General features: G+C 46.7%; 1 protein-coding gene across 4 annotated transcripts in view; it reads left to right on the forward strand.

The window, feature by feature from the left end:
• Window positions 1–18036: 18036 nt before the first annotated feature.
• Window positions 18037–20985, forward strand: part of CADM1 (cell adhesion molecule 1) — a 264419-nt gene continuing 261470 nt past the window's right edge. For 3 of the 4 annotated variants that reach the window (XM_044282268.1, XM_044282269.1, XM_044282271.1), the window contains exon 1: window positions 18066–18144. In XM_044282268.1, the coding sequence (XP_044138203.1) occupies window positions 18069–18144 (76 nt within the window). In that variant the 5' untranslated portion in view covers window positions 18066–18068. Of the gene's footprint in view, window positions 18145–20985 lie in introns of all 4 variants that reach the window. The other variant, XM_044282270.1, reaches the window with a different exon arrangement.

Here is a 20985-nt window from a genome sequence, read left to right on the forward strand (position 1 = left end):
AACCCATGGTAGTGCACCATTCCTGCTGGAGAACGTTTGCTGGGACCATACAAATGAGTGGCCAATTTTAGAAGAATGGAAGCCGCTGGTATCTAGAAGAGGGTCCTGTGCAGGCGCCTTCCCCCTCTATGACATCAGTGAGTCCTAATAAAGCATCTGGTTCTCGATAAGGCTTCATTCACATGTCCATTAGGTAACTCCGGTAGCCTGTTCCAGCAGAGGACTAGTAGAGTTAGGGCTCATGCACGCAAACGTGTGCGGCCTGTGCCCGTATTGCGGTGCGCGAACAGCGGCTTCGCAATATACGGGCAATGGCCATGTGCTCTCCGTATCACTGATCTGGACCCATTCACTTGAATGGGTCCGCAATCCGCAAGGTACGGAGCGGAAGTCCACGGAGGCACTCCACTTACGTGAGATTTCGGTCCATGCCTCTGCACTGCAAAAAAATAGAACATGCTCCATTTTTTGTGGGGCAGACTGAATCTTGCAGATCGCGGACTCATTCAAGTGAATCAGCAAACGGCAGGCACACAGACAGTACCCGTGCATTGCGGACCGCTATTTGCAGTCCGCAGCATGGGCCACACGTGTTCGTGTGCATGAGTCTTTACCGTATCTGGCACAGCTGGGCACCCCCGGATCTCCCTTCACTGTATTGGGATCCAGCAGGATGTCGGCATAAATGCTGGCTTTCTGCATGCAGCACTATTTCTCCAGCAGATAGCCGCCATGGGTGTCACTATAACCATAACACTTGCGGACAAAAAACGCTGCGTGCGCACACTGTAGTACGGATCCGGCAGGCTGTTCCCCTGCTGGAAAAGATAAATGCCGGTGTGAAACTGGCCTAACGGAGATTTAAACTAAGCCTAATGAAGGCCTTTCAGCAAAGCAAACATGTCTGGTTTAGCAAATGCCTATATTCCCCACGTATTTTGGCATTCCTCTATTATTATTCCGGGAAATGTGTAAATAAAATGACAACTGGGTACTGATTGGGTAAAGTCTTAGGGCTCATGCACACGAACGTATTTTCTTTCCATGTCCGTTCCGGGTTTTTTTGCAGACCGTATGCAGAACCATTCATCTAAAAAAAAACTTAAGTTACTCCATGTGCATTCCCTTTCCGTTTGTCCATATTTACGCTCCACCAAAAAATAGAACATGTAAGATAGGACTGTTCTGTTAGGGGTCAGCTGTTCCGTTCCGCAAAATACGGAATGCACACGGACGTCATCCGTATTTTTGCGGATCAGTTTTTTGGGGACCGCAAAATACATACGGTCGTGTGCTTGAGCCTTTAGTCTGTAGGGACACTGCAATACCTGAGACAGTCCACTGACGAGAGTGGCGCTGTTCTGGGTGAAAATTTGATCTTATTTTTTTTTTAAGTTTATCCTATGAATTTAAAAACGTTTTTACTCACTTAGGCTACTTTCACACTTGCGGCAGAGTGATCCGGCAATCTGCATGCAAACAAACAATATTTGTAGACGAATCCGGATCCGTCTAACAAATGCATTGCAAGAACGGATTCGCCTCTCTGTTTGTCATACGGACAAACTGATCCGTTTCAATTTTTTTTTCACATTTTTACCGGTCTGCGCATGCGGAAGGACGGATCCGGCATTGCGGTATTTTTAATGCAGGATCCGGCACTAATACATTTCAATGTAAATTAATGCCGGCATTCCGGCAACTGATCCAAAATTTTGGACGGAGATAGTACCGCAGCATGCTGCGGTATTTTCTCCGTCCAAAATGCCGTTCAGTGACTGAACTGAAGACATCCTGATCCATCCTGAGCGGATTGCTCTGCATTCAGAATGCATTAGGATATAACTGATCAGTTCTTTTCCAGTATTGAGCCCTTAGGACGGAACTCAGCGCCGGAAAAGAAAAACGCTAGTGTGAAAGTGCCCTTATCTGGAGAACTTTCTCCCCTTTCTATGGGTGGGTATTAGCTCACATGAGACAACTGTGTACCTGAATTTCCCTGGATGCACTGCCATTAGCTCATGTTAACCCCTTCCTCGTCTGCATAGAAAACAGTCCCTCACATATAGCCCCAGATATACCTATGGTGTGTAATGCCCCCAAAATTTCCTCTCCAATAACTAGAGAGATATAACTATATATTTCTATAAATTTAGAAGTAGGGATGAATGAATGAAAGGTGTCTGTACCTGCTTCACTTTGACTGGGGGGATGAAGGGAGGAGGGAAGCTACTGAGCATGTCAGTCCACCACTAAATGCAGGAGAAGGTGGACCAGAAGAAGAAACAGCAGGGGGCGCTACCAGAGAGGAAAATGTAATGTACATAAAATACCCTACAGTATTTTTATTGCATGTACATGCCCTCTTCATTGCACAATAATACATTCCATAGAATAGCCCTTGTACAGTGATCCCTCAGGATACAATCTTTTCAGCATACAATGGTCTTTTCTGATGCATCGTAAGTGGAGAATAGACTCAGCATACAATGTCTCCGACTCAGATCCAACCAATCAAGGTCACTTCTCTGGTAAGATATCTGTATTAGTTGCCAGTTAGCAGCTATTCCTGACTGTTATATCTAAGGACTTGTTTTATCTGCCTTATTTATCTGCCTTTTTTTCTTAAATCTGACCTTTTGGGGCTTTGGAACCGATTACTCAAGTTACAATGGTTTCAACATACAATGGTCGTCCTGGAGCCAATTAATATTGTAACTTGAGGGACCGCTGTATTTTGATACTGAAGCGGAGCTTGAGCAATATGGTCAAACTGAGGATTGTTTTATACAATGACTCAATGAAACATGGAAAAATGTTGATTCCTACGAGGTAACTTTGCTCAGTTCTTCTATAAACATTACGTGCCACTTCAGTTCTCTCTCAGTGATAGACGTGCGATCTGTCTCAGATGTCATATGGCAAAATAAATTGTGTATTAAAAATATAAGATTTCAAGCAGAACAAAGTAAGAACATATGGCGAGCTGGAAAATAAATTTTTTGTTCTGACTAATTAATGCACAATTACATAGCTACAAGATAATGGTCAAAAAATGGCCACCATCTATAGATACAGCACTGACCTGCTGATAAGCCCCTCTAAGCACATGGCTTCCCTGGGGTCCACATTTAAGGGGTTGTCCAACAAAAAATATTCTAGTTTTCAAACCAGCACCTCGATCTATATATTTTTATAATTATATGTAATTAAAAATTTAGCATAGCCACTGTTATTCAATAAAATGTATCTGTATAGCGCCACCTGCTGTTTTTTTCTTCTTCTTACTTCTCTGTCCACCTCACTGAGAAGGCCGCACATGCTCAGTTCCATCCTTCAACTGCCTCCTGAGCTGTGATAGGGAGAGCTGAGACACGCCCCCTGAGCTGCAGCAGAAAAGACACTCCCCCTGAGCTGACAGCTTGATATAAATCTAGCAGAGCAATGAATGGGGAGATCTCTGGATCCATGTGAGGTACAGGGCTGGTTCTAGCTTTGTTAGAAAGAGATTGTCATGTTCTATATGATGTCTGAGTGTCATTTCTTTACATTAATCATTGAATAACCCCTTTAAGAACCCCTATTTCCTCTATTGCATATAAAACTGAACGCAAAATACCTAATGCACATGGACATCATCCGTATTTTTTGCGGATCTGTTTTTTCGGACCGCAAAACACATCATGAACCCTCAAAGGGGGTGAACCCTCAAAGGGGTTATCCCATGAATTATGGAAAAAATGACACTTAGTCATCATATAGTACATGACAACCCCTTTCTAACAAAGCTAGAACCGGCCCTGTACCTCACATAGATCCAGAGATCTCATTCATTGCTCTGCTAGATTTGTATCAAGCTGGCAGCTCAAGGGGCGTGTCTTTTCTGCTGCAGCTCAGGGGGCGTGTCCATGCGCTCCCTATCACAGCTCAGGGGGCGTGTCCATGTTCTCCCTATCACAGCTCAGAAGGCATGTCCATGTTCTCCCTATCACAGCTCAGGAGGCGTGTCCATGCTCCGTTCACAGCGACGCGCATCTCAGGAGTTAATCTACAGCCTGCCAGCAGCGATCATTCGCTGGCAGGCTGTAGATGCGAGTTTTTTAACCCCAAAAAGGTATATTAGACGCTGTTTTGTTAACAGCGTCTAATATACCTGCTACCTGGTCCTCTGGTGGTCCCTTTTGTTTGGATCGACCACCAGAGGACACAGGCAGCTCTGTAAGTAGCACCAATCACCACACTACACCCCCCCTGTCACTTATTAACCCCTGAGCACCTCATACAGACTCCCTGATCACCCCCCTGTCATTGATCACCCCCCTGTAAGGCTCCATTCAGACGTCCGTATGTGTTTTGCGGATCCGCAAAACACAGACACCGGCAATGTGCTTTCCGCATTTTGCGGATCCGCACATTGCCAGAACTATATAGAAAATGCCTTTTCTTGTCCGCAATTGCGGACAAGAATAGGACATGTTCTATAGGCTCTACAAAAAACGCAGTGTTTGCCCGATCAGGCCTGATCTTGTGCGCAAACTTGCGTTCAGTCCGCCCCATCGCAGTGACAGAATTTTTTTTCTGATCACTGCAAAAACACCGTAAAATCGCTGCGGCGCTATAAAGATCACTTTTGAGGGGCATGGCGAGTTCATAGAAGATTTTTTTTTTGGCACAAGTTAGCGGAAATAGATTATTTATTTTTTCTTACAAAGTCTCATATTCCACTAACTTGTGACAAAAAATAAAATCTCACATGAACTCGCCATACCCCTCACGGAATCCAAATGCGTAAAAATGCCCTGTGAAATCCTAAAGGTACTCATTAGAATTTGGGCCCCTTTGCGCATCTTGGCTGCAAAAAAATTTCACACATGTGGTATCGCCGTACTCAGAAGTAGGGCAATGTGGTTTGGGGTGTATTTTTACATATACCCATGCTGGGTGAGAGAAATATCTCAGTAAATTATCAACTTTGTCTAAAATGTTTTAAAAAGTTGTCATTTACAGAGATATTTCTCACACACAGTATGGGTATATGTAAAAATACACCCCAAAACACATTGCCCTACTTCTCCTGAGTACGGCGATACCACATGTGTGACACTTTTTTGCAGCCTAGGTGCACAAAGGGGCACAAATTCCAATGAGTACCTTTTAGGAGGGCATTTTTAGACATTTGGATTCCAGACTTCTTCTCACGCTTTAGGGCCCCTAAAATTCCAGGGGTGTATAAATACCCCACATGTGACCCCATTTTGGAAGACACCCCAAGGTATTCTGTGAGGGGTATGGCGAGTTCATGTAAAATTTTATTTTTTGTCATAAGTTAGTGGAATATGAGACTTTGTAAGAAAAAAAAAAATAATAATCATTTTCCACTAACTTGTACCAAAAAAAAAAACTTCTATGAACTCGCCATGCCCCTCACAGAATACCTTGGGGTGTCTTCTTTCCAAAATGGGGTCACATGTGGGGTATTTATACTGGCCTGGCATTTTAGGGGCCCTAAAGCGTGAGAAGTAGTTTGGAATCCAAATGCCTAAAAATGCCCTCCAAAAAGGTACTCATTGAAATTTGGGCCCCTTTGCGCACCTAGGCTGCAAAAAATGTAACACATGTGGTATCGCCGTACTCAGGAGAAGTAGGGCAATGTGGTTTGGGGTGTATTTTTACATATACCCATGCTGGGTGAGAGAAATATCTCAGTAAATTGACAACTTTGTATAAAAAAAATGTAAAAAGTTGTCATTTACAGAGATATTTCTCTCACCCAGCATGGGTATATGTAAAAATACACCCCAAAACACATTGCCCTACTTCTCCTGAGTACGGCGATACCACATGAGTGACACTTTTTTGCAGCCTAGGTGCGCAAAGGGGCCCAAATTCCAATGAGTACTTTTAGGATTTCACAGGGCATTTTTACGCATTTGGATTCCAAACTACTTCTCACGCTTTAGGGCCCCTAAAATGCAAGGGCAGTATAAATACCCCACAAGTGACCCCATTTTGGAAAGAAGAGACCCCAAGGTATTCCGTGAGGGGTATGGCGAGTTCATGTAAAATTTTATTTTTTGTCACAAGTTAGTGGAATATGAGACTTTGTAAGAAAAAATTAAATAAAATCCATTTCCGCTAACTTGTGACAAAAAATAAAAACTTCCATGAACACACTATGCCCATCAGCGAATACCTTAGGGTGTCTACTTTCCGAAATGGGGTAATTTGTGGGGTGTTTCTACTAGGGATCGACCGATTATCGGATTTACCGATATTATCGGCCGATATTCAGGATTTTGAACACTATCGGTATCGGCATCTATTTTGCCGATATTCCGATAGTGTATGGGAACACAGATCGCGCTGCTGACAGCGCTCTCCGTGTTCCCCTTAGCAGCACAGGGGAGAAGGAGCAGTGTCTCCTCCCCCTGTGCTGCTGCCGCTGCCGCCAATGAGAGGACAGGGGACAGGAGGAGGGGAGGAGCTATGGCCACTGCTCCACCAATGAAGATTAATCTATCATTCATTCATATACAGGAGGCGGGAGCTGCAGGATCACATAGCCGGCTCCCGACCTCTATGAGCTGTAGCTGCGATCCGCGGTAGTTAACTCCTCAGGTGCCGCGGATCGCAGCTACTGCTCATAGAGGTCGGGAGCCGGCTATGTGATCCTGCAGCCAGCTCCGGCCTCCTGTATATGAATAAATGTGAGATTAAGCTTCATTGGTGGCGCATTGCGCCCCCCCAAATCAGACATTGGTGGCGCAGTGCGCCCCCCCCCCAGTGGTGGCGCATAGGGCCCCCCCACCCCAGTCGCAGTGCGCCCCTCCACAGGATCCCCTCTCCCTTGCTCCTCCGATCGGAGCCCCAGCAGTGTAATGCTGGGGCTCCGATCGGTTACCATGGCAGCCAAGACGCTATTGAAGCCCTGGCTGCCATGATAAGCTCCATTCTGCTGTGTGCACAAAGAACACAGCAGCAGGGACAGTGTGAGCTCCTATTCACCCTGATAGATCTCTATCAGGGTGAATAGGACAAGGGTTCTAGTCCCTAAGGGGGCTAAAAGTTAGTTAAAAAAAAAAAGTTATAAAAACACCAAAATATTAATAATAAATGAAAAAGAAAGATTTACAAAAAAAATAAAAAATACACATTAACAATAAACATTAATTTTCAGCAGATTTGTGGGAATTTTTTATTTTTTTTCAAAAATGAAAATTCCCAGAATATCGGTATAAATTATCGGCTATCGGCCTGAAAGTTCACAAATTATCGGTATCGGCCCTAAAAAATCAATATCGGTCGATCCCTAGTTTCTACTGTCTGGGCATTGTAGAACCTCAGGAAACATGACAGGTGCTCAGAAAGTCAAAGTGCGTAAATTAATTTTTTTGCACCATAGTTTGTAAACGCTATAATTTTTACCCAAACCAATAAATATACACTTATTGGATTTTTTTTTATCAAAGACATGTAGAACAATAAATTTAGAGAAAAATTTATATAGAAATATAGTTTTATTTGAATAATTTTACAACAGAAAGTGAAAAAAATCTTTTTTTTGCAAACATTTCGGTCATTTTCGATTACTATCAATTAAAGTAAAAATGTTAGCAGCAATGAAATACCACCAAATGAAAGCTCTATTAGTGACAAGAAAAGGAGGTAAAATTCATTTGGGTGGTAAGTTGTATAACCGAGCAATAAACGGTGAAAGTAGTGTAGTGCAGAATGGTAAAAAGTGGTCTGGTCATTAAGGGGGTTTAAGCTAGGGGGGCTGAGCTGGTTAAGTGGCACTATACAAATACATTTTACTGAATAATTCAGTAGCTATACAACATTTTTAATTACATGCAATTATAAAAGTATTCAGATCCAGGTGGTGGTTTGAAAACTGTAGAATATTTTTCGTAGGACAACCCCTTTCAGCAGAGCCCCCGGTGTGGACTTGCATTTGCTACAGGTGGCCGAAGTGCTTTATATAATACATACAAAATGATGGAACAATGGGGGAGATTTTTAAACCAATCAAATTCCACCTTCCATTTTTCAGAGCTCCTTTAGAAAATGAAAGGTGGGCTCTAATTGGTTGCTATGGGCAACTAAGCCAGTTTTCCTTTACTCCAGTTTTGATAAATCTCACTTATGGTATATATAGAGTACACGTGTGGTAACTATGTTTTGATAATTTTTCCCCAAGAAGACCAGCCATGATGCATTTCTTGCAACTGTCGCGGTGATCCCATTCATTCCTATGTGATCACCTCTATGCAGCGATCCCGGCTACGACCAGTGTCGCACACAAACAAACATATTTTTTTCTGTCTGTTCTGGTTTTTTTTTTTGTGCGTCCCGTATGCGGAACCATTCACTTCAATGGAGCTGCAAAAAGAGGAAATGACTCCGTGTGCATTCCGTGTCCGTACGTCCACATGGCCATTCCACGAAAAAATAGAACATGTCAGTTCTATTAGGGGCCGGCTGTTTCGTTCTGCAAAATCGAGAATGCACACGGGTATCCGTGTTTTGTGGATATGCAATTTGCGGACCACAAAGCAATAACGGTCGTGTGCGTGAGCCCTTAAACCCGGCAGCACTAATTAGCAGCTCACCTAGTGCAGTCTCAAGAGGGGTTCAGCTGTCAGTGAAGGGAAAGTCCTAAGACGAGGTTCACACTGCAACATTGTCAGCAGAGAAATCAGTGGTAGACCAGTAACAGTGTCACCGGCAGAAAACAGGTCGATTTTGATGGCGGAAATAGCGACAAATACACTCTAGATACACCTCCTCCTCCTCAACTGCTATGGAAAACCACCCGCAAATCTGCTTGAAGGAAGCAACATGCCACTTCTCAAGCAATCCTCACACGTGGTGGAGGCCAAGGAGAGCATGAGTTATGTGTGTGGTACCATAGATACAACCACAGTACAAGTCTCCCCCCTGTACCGGTCTGTTCATAATTTCTTGCATTTTTATATTATGTTTGTGTGGAACTAATGGCGCCTTCAAATAGATAATAATAATTACGCTTGAGCGAATCGACCTTTGGATCATAGATTCAAAGTCGATTTGTTCAAAAACTTTGATGTTAATACTGTTTCCGTACAGCATTAAAAAAATGTATTGGCTCGGTGCAGCCAAATTTCGTCTCGCCTGAAGTCTCTATTTGCCTATTTAAAAACAATTTAAAGGGGTTCTCTGGGAAGTAAGAAAATGAAAATGCTTAAATTTAAGGAGAAATAAAATGGCCGTTGTCCTATTAGTACATACAAAACCTGTCCTAATCACACAGCAGGACAAGTTACTTCACAACACTGAGCTAAAGAGCTGCCTCATCCTCCTCTCTGCTTGTCAGGGATTATTATCCTGAATAAAGTTTAATATGATCTTCAGCTGAATCTCTGTAGGATTGGGGGTCATAAGGAGACATGATATACAGAGAGGAGGGTTGGGATATGGTTAATGAGCAGCAGCGCTTGTATGCAGTCTCCATTACCACAGTCTGTCCTCTCTGTACTTCATGTCTCCTCATGAACTCCATTCCTACAGAGATTCAGCTGAAGATCTTATCATCTGTATTCAGGATCATAATCCCTGACAGGTAGAGCAGAGAGGAGGATGAGGCAGCTCTGTAGCTCACTGCTCTGAAGTAACTTGTCCTCCTGTGTGATTAGGACTAGTGTTGGGCTCGAATATTCAAATAGTGAATATTAATCGTGAATATCGTCACTTCGAGAATTCACGAATATTTAGAATATAGTGATATATACAGTATTCGTAAATTCGAATATTCTAGATTTTTTTTTCATCAGTAACCTCCCTTCTTGCTTGTGGGCCAATGAGAAGGCTGCAATGTCTTTGTCTGAGCTTAGCAACATCCCTAGCAACCAATAGGAAAGTTGCCTGCCCCTTACTATATAAGAACCTCCCCAGCAGCCAAATTCTGTAGTTTTATGGAGTTCTGAGAGAGCGAGAGACAGCAGTGTCATTGCTGTGCTCTGTGCTTCACTGTTTAATTACATTAGATACTTAGGCCTCTTTCACACTTGCGTTGTCCGGATCCGGCGTGTACTCCACTTGCCGGAATTACACGCCGGATCCGGAAAAACGCAAGTGTACTGAAAGCATTTAAAGACGGATCCATCTTCAAAATGCTTTCAGTGTTACTATGGCACCCAGGACGCTATTAAAGTCCTGGTTGCCATAGTAGGAGCGGGGAGCGGTATACTTACCATCCGCGCGGCTCCCGGGGCGCTCCAGAATGACGTCAGAGCGCCCCATGCGCATGGATGACGTGCCATGCGATCACGTCATCCATGCGCCTGGGGCACCCTGACGTCACTCTGGAGCGCCCCGGGAGCCGCACGGATGGTAAGTATACTGCTCCCCCGCTCCCCGCTACACTTTACCATGGCTGCCAGGACTTTAGCGTCCCGGCAGCCATGGTAACCATTCAGAAAAAGCTAAACGTCGTATCCGGCAATGCGCCGAAACGACGTTTAGCTTAAGGCCGGATCCGGATCAATGCCTTTCAATAGGCATTCATTCCGGATCCGGCCTTGCGGCAAGTCTTCAGTTTTTTTGGGCCGGAGCAAAAAGCGCAGCATGCTGCAGTATTTTCTCCGGCCAAAAAACGTTCCGTTCCGGAACTGAAGACATCCTGAACGGATTTATCTCCATTCAGAAAGCATTAGGATAAAACTGATCAGGATTCTTCCGGCATAGAGCCCCGACGACGGAACTCTATGACGGAAGACCATAACGCAAGTGTAAAAGAGCCCTTAGTTAGATAGATTATATAATACAGATAGTTAGTGGGAGATAGTCAGTGTAGGTTAGATAGTGATATAGTGTAGCTGATAGGTTCTGCTGTCCATACATACAGTACATGCTACAGACATAGTGCTGTGATGTCACAAGTTCACAACAATACTTGCGCCAAAATATTTGCATCATTAATTGCCGATTAGCGCAATCGTGAATATATTGGAGCACTCTATCTGCATATAAAGCTATTGTAATGTTCTGCCGTGCCAACCATTTTCTCCAGTCTCAGGAAACTTCTAGCAGCTTATAAAATGTAGCTATAGTGACCCACGCCTGTATTTCGAGCGCATTACACGAATATTACATTGCCAATTTTTCACGATCAAGAAAATAATCTCGAATTCGCGAATATTCTACCAAATATTCACGAAATATTGCGAATTAGAATATATTGCCCCTGCTGCTCATCACTAATTAGGACAGGTTTTGTGTGTACTGATAGGACGGCGGCCATTTTATTTCTCCTAATGATTGCTCCCTAGAAAAAGTGAGCCATTATAACTAATGAAAGGTATTTGGGAATATATTTATAATAACGTAATATTTAAGTATTTTCATTTTCTTTTTTCCCGGAGAACCCCTGTAAACTAGGAATCCAAAATGGGCTTTGGTACCGAGGTACCAGCCACTACTGAAGCCGACTTGAATTACTATTTAAAACAGTTTTTAAATACGCAGATAGGAATACAATAGTAATTCAAGGAAGTGTCATGTGACCTCGGGCGAGACGGAGGTTGGCTCCATGGAGCCAATACATTTTAATGCTGTACGGAAACAGCATTAACATCAAAGTTTCTGAACGAATCGACTTCGAATCTATGATCCAAAAGTCGCTTCACTCAAGTCTAATAATAAAAAAGGGTCCATTCCCACGACCGTGTTTTGCGGTCTTTGAATTGCAGATCCGCAAAATACGGGTACTGGCTGTGTGCGTTCCAGTTTGCGGTCCGCACACAGCCAGCCCTATGATAAAAATGCCTATTCTAGTCTGCGATTGCGGACAAGAATAGGACATGCCCTATCATTTCTTGCGGGGCCGCGGAACGGAACTATAGATACGGACAGCGCACAGAGCGAGGTCCGCATGTTTTGCTGCCCCATTGAAATCAATGGGTCCGCACCCATTCTGCAAAATTGCCAAACGGATATGGACCCAGAAATACCGTCGCGTGAATGGACCCTTAGGGTCCATTCACACGTCCGTTGTTTCTTTCCTGATCTGTTCCGTTTTTTGCGGACCAGATCTGTACCCATTAATTTTCAATGGGTCCTGAAAAAAAATCTGACATTGTGCTGTCCGATTTTTTTTCAAGACCCATTGAAAATGAATGGGTCCAGATCTGTTCCGCAAAAAACGGGATCAGGAAAGAAACAACGGACGTGTGAATGGACCCTTATGTGCAGTAATTGCAGCCCCATTGAGATAAATGTGGCTGCAGCGTACATGCTGAACCACCACTCCATTCATATGGAAGGGGCAAAGGACCCCTGCTCTGTAACCAGTGGGGGGCCCCGCAGTGAGACTCCATCCAATCTAATAATTTGTTGCCGGAATACCCCTTTATTCTTTATTGAATATACGTAACATGGCTGTGGATGCTTTCAGCTCCTCCACTGTTTGCTCTGCTTCTTTCGGGAAGTGCCTTTCTTTTGTCGGCTTGTACCTCTCCGCACCCGGCTCTGCTTTTGTCTGTCCTGTGACATCTTTGTTCCTCCTCATTTACATCCACCCCTACCTTAGCTTTCCGTCCTCTCCTCCCCATAGTGGACCTCCCTTTGTCTCCGTCTGGATTTCCCTCCATCCCGCCCGGCATGGTTAGTGCTGACCCCACAGGCTCCAGTGCTTTACTCGCTTTGGGCCTGGACTCAGTGACTCGCGTGCTTCCTACATTTTCTACACTTTTCTGCATTTCCTCTTATTTTTTCATTTTTATTTATATACAATACTATACAACTTTATTGATCCACAAAGGAAATTGCATCGCTAAATACAGCGGCTCAAGGATTCCTCCATAGGGTTACTATGCTGTACAATGCTGTCCCTGTCCTCAGCGAGGCTTATGTCCTAAAAGGGGTCATCTGACTTCAGCAAACGGCATTTGGATTCATTTAACCATCACATTATACACAGCTTGTATCCCGAGGTTACAGCCACCGCTGCAGAGCAGATACGCATGCATGGGGCCAGCCCTATACAGTGTGCAAGGACGACCACCACTGATGGATTGCAGGGTGGTCATAACCATGGAAACGACCAGTGTATAATGTGATGGAAAAATGAATCCAGCCAGCAAAGGAAGCAATATGAATAATAACAATACATTAGTAAGTGCCTTGTATTAACTTTCTCTACATGATAAATGCCACTTACTAAAGTGAGACAACCCCTTTAAGGACGTATTAGACTTCACAATTACAGGAAAAGCAAGCGCTCATAGGAACTCTCGTTCGCGATAATTGGCTTGTATAATTGCCGGCCCTACTATCGGCAGCACATCCATGTGTAATCCGAGAAGTGCTGTCCATAATGAATATAGGGGCCCATGCACACTAACGTATTTTGATTCTGTTCCGTTCCATTATTATTTTTTTTTGCAGCCCGTATGCGAAACTATTCACTTCAACAGGGCCACAAAAAATGGAAATGACTCCATGAGCATGCCGTATCCTTATGTTCCACAAAAAACAGATGTCCTATTAATGCTTCCTTTGCACTTTGAGAGGGCCCGGCAGTGAAAATATCATCACGTCTGGCCCTGTCTATCAAAGTGCAGAGGGTGTGGCAGTTGCACAGAGAGCCGAGTCTCTAGGTGTAATGACAACGCCCCCGTTGCTCCTAGAGGCTCATTTGCATATTTCATGTTTCTCAGCAATACGGGCACATATGAACATGGTGCCAACACAGATGCCTTCAGAAGCCAAGGATAGCCAGTGTCATAGGTACAAATCTGCTGACAGACGCCCTTTAAAGTATCCAGAGGAGTACAGTGGAAACAAGGAGAGGATATAAAGCCTTGTACACTGTGATCACTTGATAAGTGCTAATTACTAAGCTACATTACTCAGTCCAGTATAGTCCTACACTAGCCGGTCCAGTACAGTCCTACACTAGCCGGTCCAGTACAGTCCTACACTAGCCGGTCCAGTACAGTCCTACACTAGCCGGTCCAGTACAGTCCTACACTAGCCGGTCCAGTATAGTCCTACACTAACCGGTCCAGTATAGTCCTACACTAACCGGTCCAGTACAGTCCTACACTAACCGGTCCAGTACAGTCCTACACTAACCGGTCCAGTACAGTCCTACACTAACCGGTCCAGTACAGTCCTACACTAACCGGTCCAATATAGTCCTACACCAGCCGGTCCAATATAGTCCTACACCAGCCGGTCCAATATAGTCCTATACCAGCCGGTCCAATACAGTCCTACACCAGCCGGTCCAATACAGTCCTACACTAGCCAGTCCATATTGTAATTTTGACCAAATTTGAGCTTCATGATTTGCTGGTCAGTAGGAAGAAATGTACAAATGAATTTAAGATCAGCACCAAGAGAAATAAGTAGTAGGTGAAGAAGGTGGAGTAGTAGTTGAAATGAGTCCTCCAGTTCCTGCAATGATCAGAGTAACCAACTGAGGAGCAGAAGAGGCCGATCATTTAATTGATCAACAGCCAGATATGAACTTGGCCACTTTCACACGAGCGTATAGAAATCCGTCACTGTTTCGGCTGACATCACAAGTAGGTTTAACCGCTTTTAATAAGGTAAATATAAGTTTTTGATTACTTTTTTTATTGCATTGTTCGTTGAGTGAAATTAACAAAAAAAAAGCAATTTTGGCATTTCTATTTTTTATGATGTTCACCATGTGATTGATGTGATCGTTTTATGCCATGGGTCCTTATAGACACAGCAAAACTAAGTCTGTATGATGTTTTTCATGTCAACAAAGGCATTTGTAAGTAAATAAAGGGAATTTTTGTATTTTTTTTACTTGATTTTTTTTCGCAAAAAACTTTTTGAACTGAACATGTAATCTTCTGATTCTGTATCGCAGTCTGTCATTTACAGTAAATCTCACATAATCCCTATGAGGCAATCCCCAAGGCAGATCTTAATGGGCATCCTCGCAGGGCAGGCCAGTGGACCATAGTAAGGGCTCATGCACAGGACCGTATATATTTTGCGGTCCACCCAAAAAAACTGATGACATCCATGTGACATTTTTTTTTTTTGCGGATCCATTGTAACAATGCCTGTCCTTGTCTGCAAAACGGACAAGAACAGGACATGTTCTATTGTTCTGCGGAACAAACATGCGGAAACGGAATGCACACAGTCATTTCCGTTTTTTGCGGACCCATTGAAGTGAATGGTTCCGCGTACGGGCCGGAAACAAAAACCAACGGAACAGACATGCACAAAAAATACGTACGTGTGCATGAGCGCTTAGTCTCCAGGTTGCTTTGGTTACTAGGAGGGGGATGAAGCGAGGCAGAGAGCCCCCTCCCTGAGGGGTTAAACAATCAGGATCGGACTAATTTCTGATCCTGGACATTAGAGCAAGGAGCGGTAAGGCTAGTCTCACACTAGCGCTAAACTGCTCAGGCAAAGCAACAGTCCGCCGCAATTCACCGTACCCGGCATAGCTAGTTACTATTGGTTCCCGCCGCAATTCATCGTACCCGGCATAGCTAGTCACTATTGGTTCCCGCCGCAGTTCATCGTACCCGGCATAGCTAGTCACTATTGGTTCCCGCCGCAGTTCATCGTACCCGGCATAGCTAGTTACTATTGGTTCCCGCCGCAGTTCATCGTACCCGGCATAGCTAGTTACTATTGGTTCCCGCCAGAGTTCATCGTACCCGGCATAGCTAGTCACTATTGGTTCCCGCCGCAGTTCATCGTACCCGGCATAGCTAGTTACTATTGGTTCCCGCCAGAGTTCATCGTACCCGGCATAGCTAGTCACTATTGGTTCCCGCCGCAGTTCATCGTACCCGGCATAGCTAGTTACTATTGGTTCCCGCCAGAGTTCATCGTACCCGGCATAGCTAGTCACTATTGGTTCCCGCCGCAGTTCATCGTACCCGGCATAGCTAGTTACTATTGGTTCCCGCCGCAGTTCATCGTACCCGGCATAGCTAGTTACTATTGGTTCCCGCCAGAGTTCATCGTACCCGGCATAGCTAGTCACTATTGGTTCCCGCCGCAGTTCATCGTACCCGGCATAGCTAGTCACTATTGGTTCCCGCCGCAGTTCATCGTACCCGGCATAGCTAGTTACTATTGGTTCCCGCCGCAGTTCATCGTACCCGGCATAGCTAGTTACTATTGGTTCCCGCCAGAGTTCATCGTACCCGGCATAGCTAGTCACTATTGGTTCCCGCCGCAGTTCATCGTACCCGGCATAGCTAGTTACTATTGGTTCCCGCCGCAGTTCATCGTACCCGGCATAGCTAGTTACTATTGGTTCCTGCCGCAGTTCATCGTACCCGGCATAGCTAGTTACTATTGGTTCCCGCCGCAGTTCATCGTACCCGGCATAGCTAGTTACTATTGGTTCCCGCCGCAGTTCATCGTACCCGGCATAGCTAGTTACTATTGGTTCCCGCCGCAGTTCATCGTACCCGGCATAGCTAGTTACTATTGGTTCCCGCCGCAGTTCATCGTACCCGGCATAGCTAGTTACTATTGGTTCCTGCCGCAGTTCATCGTACCCGGCATAGCTAGTTACTTTTGGTTCCCGCCGGAGCCCGTTGACTATGATGGGACCCGGCAGGGATTCCGCTGGACAAAGAACACTGCAGCGGTATTTGTCTGGCTGAATCTCAGCGCTAATTCCAGGCTGGATCCCATTATAGTGGCTATGCCGGATGCAGTGAAGCCCGGCAGGCTGTTCATCAGACCAGCCTGCCGGAAAGGTTTAGCCCTGGTGCGAAACGGACTGAAATTACAGGCACAGCTCCTAAGGGGACGACCACGGCAGGCGAGTGCTGTGTGGTCGTATGCACTATTTAGTCGCTCTGCATTGTGAATGGCTGCGCGGTAATGCGGGTGCCGCACAGACACTAACAATACAGACCGCTGCAGCCCGTACGACCGTCACATCACAACTGCACTGCGTGGTCGTACCCTAAAGAGAAAAACGGGGCCGATTACTGCACTGGATCATATCATCACCGCTGTCCCTCAAAAGAAGACCCCCCCCCCCCAAATAGGCATCTCCTGCATGTCGTGGTGTCCGAGGAGGTAGAGCCCCTTGTTAATACACAACCTCTCCATGTGACCCACAGCTCCCCCATCCTTGGACGTAGCCTGGACATGGGTGCGTCCTCTGCGGTGCAGCCGCCCATGCTCACCGTGACGTAGTCCATCTTTAACCAGACGGGTTAGGTAACCGATCAGTGGGGACCCACCTCTGTGACCCCTATTTCTGAAGGACCAGCCATCTACCTGTGTGCAGACCACTATAGACTTGAACGACAGGACAGAAAATAAATAAATCATCTCCTACGTCCTTTTCCCCATAATAATCCTGCTGCATGCCTCTCATCCCTCTGTTACTCCTCCAGGAAACGTGCAGATCAGTGGTTACAGCTGGACGCCACCATTCCCCATCTGCCACACTGACAAGAAAAAGGGCAACACCCAGTCGTCAATTTACTCCTAGGTTTCCAGGAGGAATAACAGAGGAAGGGCACAATGTGCTGACATGTCAGGAGGGAGGCAGGTGGCGCCCTCCTCTGACTGCAGGGGGCAGCACTCTCGCGTCTCCTGTGTGAGGGGGGGGGGGCCCTCCTCACATTCCTACGTATATTTTCACCGGCGCATACCACCCCTGCATGCGGCACGCCGCGCTTCTGCCTCCCCCTGTTCACACGCAGCCGTTAGTTTTCGCTCTCTGCCGCCGGTGCTGCGTCCTCCTCACAGCGCGCCTGAGATTTCAGCGCAACCACCCCGCCCCCTCCCTGTTCTTCAGTGGCCCCGCCTTCTCCTCCTCCCAGCCTCCACTAGCCACGCCCCTACCTCAGCCGTTTGTTACTTTTTCTTCTCACACACGTGGTTAAGAGCGGTTCACGGGGCACACTGACGTCACGGACCCGGCCCTCCGTGACGTCAATGGGCGGGAGGCTTGTCTTCTCGAGTAGCGCCAGCCTCCTTCTGAATGGATTAGCATATGATTAGCATGTGATTATCGCCAGAGCAGAGGCTGCAGAGTGAAGCAGGTGCCGAACATGGCGAGTCAGCCCGGAGCCGCTCTCCGCCTCTTTCTCCTGATCAGCGGGCTCCGAGCCGGATTACTCCAGCAAGGTACCGGGGATCGCGGGAGAAGGGGAGACCTGGGGAGCGAAGGAAGGCTGGAGAGAGGGGGGGATGCGGGCGCCTGGAGGAGAGGAGAGCGCAGGGACTGCGGGGAGAGAGACGGCAGCTGGAGGGGAGAGATGGGGCATAGTGCTGGGGAGACTGGCATGGAAGAGGGTGACACAGAGGGGCAACTCCAGACTGAATAGGAAGATGGCACTAGTGCAGAGGGGTATAGTACTGGCACACATGGGGCAGCAGGGTGGTATAGTACTGGCACACATGGGGCAGCAGGGGGGTATAGCACTGGCACACATGGGGCAGCAGGGGTATAGCACTGGCACACATGGGGCAGCAGGGGGGTATAGCACTGGCACACATGGGGCAGCAGGGGGGTATAGCACTGGCACACATGGGGCAGCAGGGGGGTATAGCACTGGCACACATGGGGCAGCAGGGGGGTATAGCACTGGCACACATGGGGCAGCAGGGGGGTATAGCACTGGCACACATGGGGCAGCAGGGGGGTATAGCGCTGGCACACATGGGGCAGCAGGGGGGTATAGCGCTGGCACACATGGGGCAGCAGGGGGTATAGCGCTGGCACACATGGGGCAGCAGGGGGTATAGCGCTGGCACACATGGGGCAGCAGGGGGTATAGCGCTGGCACACATGGGGCAGCAGGGGGTATAGCGCTGGCACACATGGGGCAGCAGGGGGGTATAGCGCTGGCACACATGGGGCAGCAGGGGGGTATAGCGCTGGCACACATGGGGCAGCAGGGGGGTATAGCGCTGGCACACATGGGGCAGCAGGGGGGTATAGCGCTGGCACACATGGGGCAGCAGGGGGGTATAGCGCTGGCACACATGGGGCAGCAGGGGGGTATAGCGCTGGCACACATGGGGCAGCAGGGGGGCATAGTACTGGCACACATGGGGCAGCAGGGGGGCATAGTGCTGGCACACATGGGGCAGCAGGGGGGTATAGTGCTGGCACACATGGGGTGGCAGAGGATTTGGGTGCCAGCCTGTAAAAGGGGAAGAACTTTAAACACCACCAAGGGGTTCATACTCTTCTATAGGTGGAGCACAGAGATGCTAACAGAGGAGAGAAGAAGATTGGGGATGTGCCAGTATGGAGGCATTGGGTCCGGTCTGGGGGGGGGGATATTTTGGGGGGGATGGGGAGGACAGAGATTTCACATGAAAGAGAGATGGAAGGATCAGGGAGATGAGAGGGGAAAGTAGATGAAAGGAGAAGAACAAAAGGAAATGGGGGAGCGAGAAGGGAGGGAAAGCGGGCACTGGCACAGGGGGCGCCGGTGATGTCCACACGGGTTAACCCTGTCTTCTCTCCAGCCACTTGTTGCATGGCACTTGTAGATGTGTGGGAAGCTGCAGGTCTTCTTCTCTTCTGTGGGGGGGGGCTGGGCTCTCTGTGACGGTGCTAGATTTCGGGGTCCTCGGCACTGCTGTAGCCCTGTCCCCAGTGATGAGGGATCACTCCCTGCGTAGTACCCTGTACAGAGGATGGATGTGCTCAGCTCTGCATAGGGGGGATTGTAGACGTGTGTTCTCACCGCTCTGGTTCTGCATGCCATGGCGTATACATCTTATATGTGGGCACAGTGGACTTGGCGCTCATGTCCCTCTTGCCATGTTCTGGGTATTTTTTGGGTGTCTCTCTCATACCAGTGTCAGTCTGCAGGCAGAAAGCTCTAGTTACTTCTAAGGTTTTAGTATGATTGATTTCAAACTGTTGCTTGACCCCCCCCTCCCCCTCCTATTGCTCTCCTGGGAGGGGGGTCACTGATCCAGCAGGGGGCTTTTTTCTTTTTTTTTTTGGAATGGGGGAGGGTAATGTATGTGCAGATTCAAATCCCAGTATTGTTCATTGGGAATCCTTTTCATTCCAGTATGTGGGTTGTTTTGCTAGTGTATCCGTCTGAGATAACCCCCCCTCCCCTCCGCTGTTCATTCCAGTTGTGATTCCGCAGTCTGACTCCCTCATCCTGATGCCTGTGTGATGTGTACGCTGGTAAAGTGTCTGCAGAGCTGCTCCATGGCTCCAGCCTTTCTTTCCCGTCCAACAATTTTTTTAGCTTTTTTCAGGATAGGAAGGTCCTTGGTGTGTTGCATGGCTTGCAGCAGAGAAGATGTAGGATGGTTGAGAGATACTTGGTATAGTCACGATGGCCTGCGCTGTTGGTTTTGTTATATATATTATTATTTTTTTTTATATTTTTGTGTCATTTGTGTTCTTTCGAGATTGAGGCTGCAACTGTTCTGGCACGGCTCTGAATCAAGAGGGCAGTGTTCGCATTTGGAGAACAAAAACAGAGGAAATAGTTCTCTGGAGCTTGGTGTCCATCACACAGATGCACTCCCTGCAAAGCCTTTGCCCACCCTTTAGCCATTACTGAAAAATCCTCCATCCAGTCTCCCTCTCTCCGCCCATCATGCAGTAATATTCTCCTGTCTTGTTCTCATGGACCATGTATTAGAGAAAAATAGCACTGCCGAGCGTGGAGATGTAGCCGTGAGCTGGGATGAAGCTTCAGAAGAGTAGATTTGTGCCATGATTGTGGTCATTTATTAAGTAGTAGTAGTAGGAATTTTAGGTATTGTGTATACACTTATTACCCTGATAGTATTGCACTTGAGTACTGTACGTAAATCATGGTCTTAAGTCACAACCATAGTCATCGTACAGGTCTTCTTCATTGCTTACTGTTGACTTGAACGTTGACTCTTTCATCCCCACGTACTCACTGATCCTCTCTCTGTTGGGGCGTTCCTCTTCCCCATCTATAAGGCTACTGTTATTTATGGCTTTTCAGACCAATC

The sequence above is a fragment of the Bufo gargarizans genome, chromosome 2, assembly GCF_014858855.1.
Source record: "Bufo gargarizans isolate SCDJY-AF-19 chromosome 2, ASM1485885v1, whole genome shotgun sequence".
Lineage (NCBI taxonomy): Eukaryota > Metazoa > Chordata > Amphibia > Anura > Bufonidae > Bufo > Bufo gargarizans.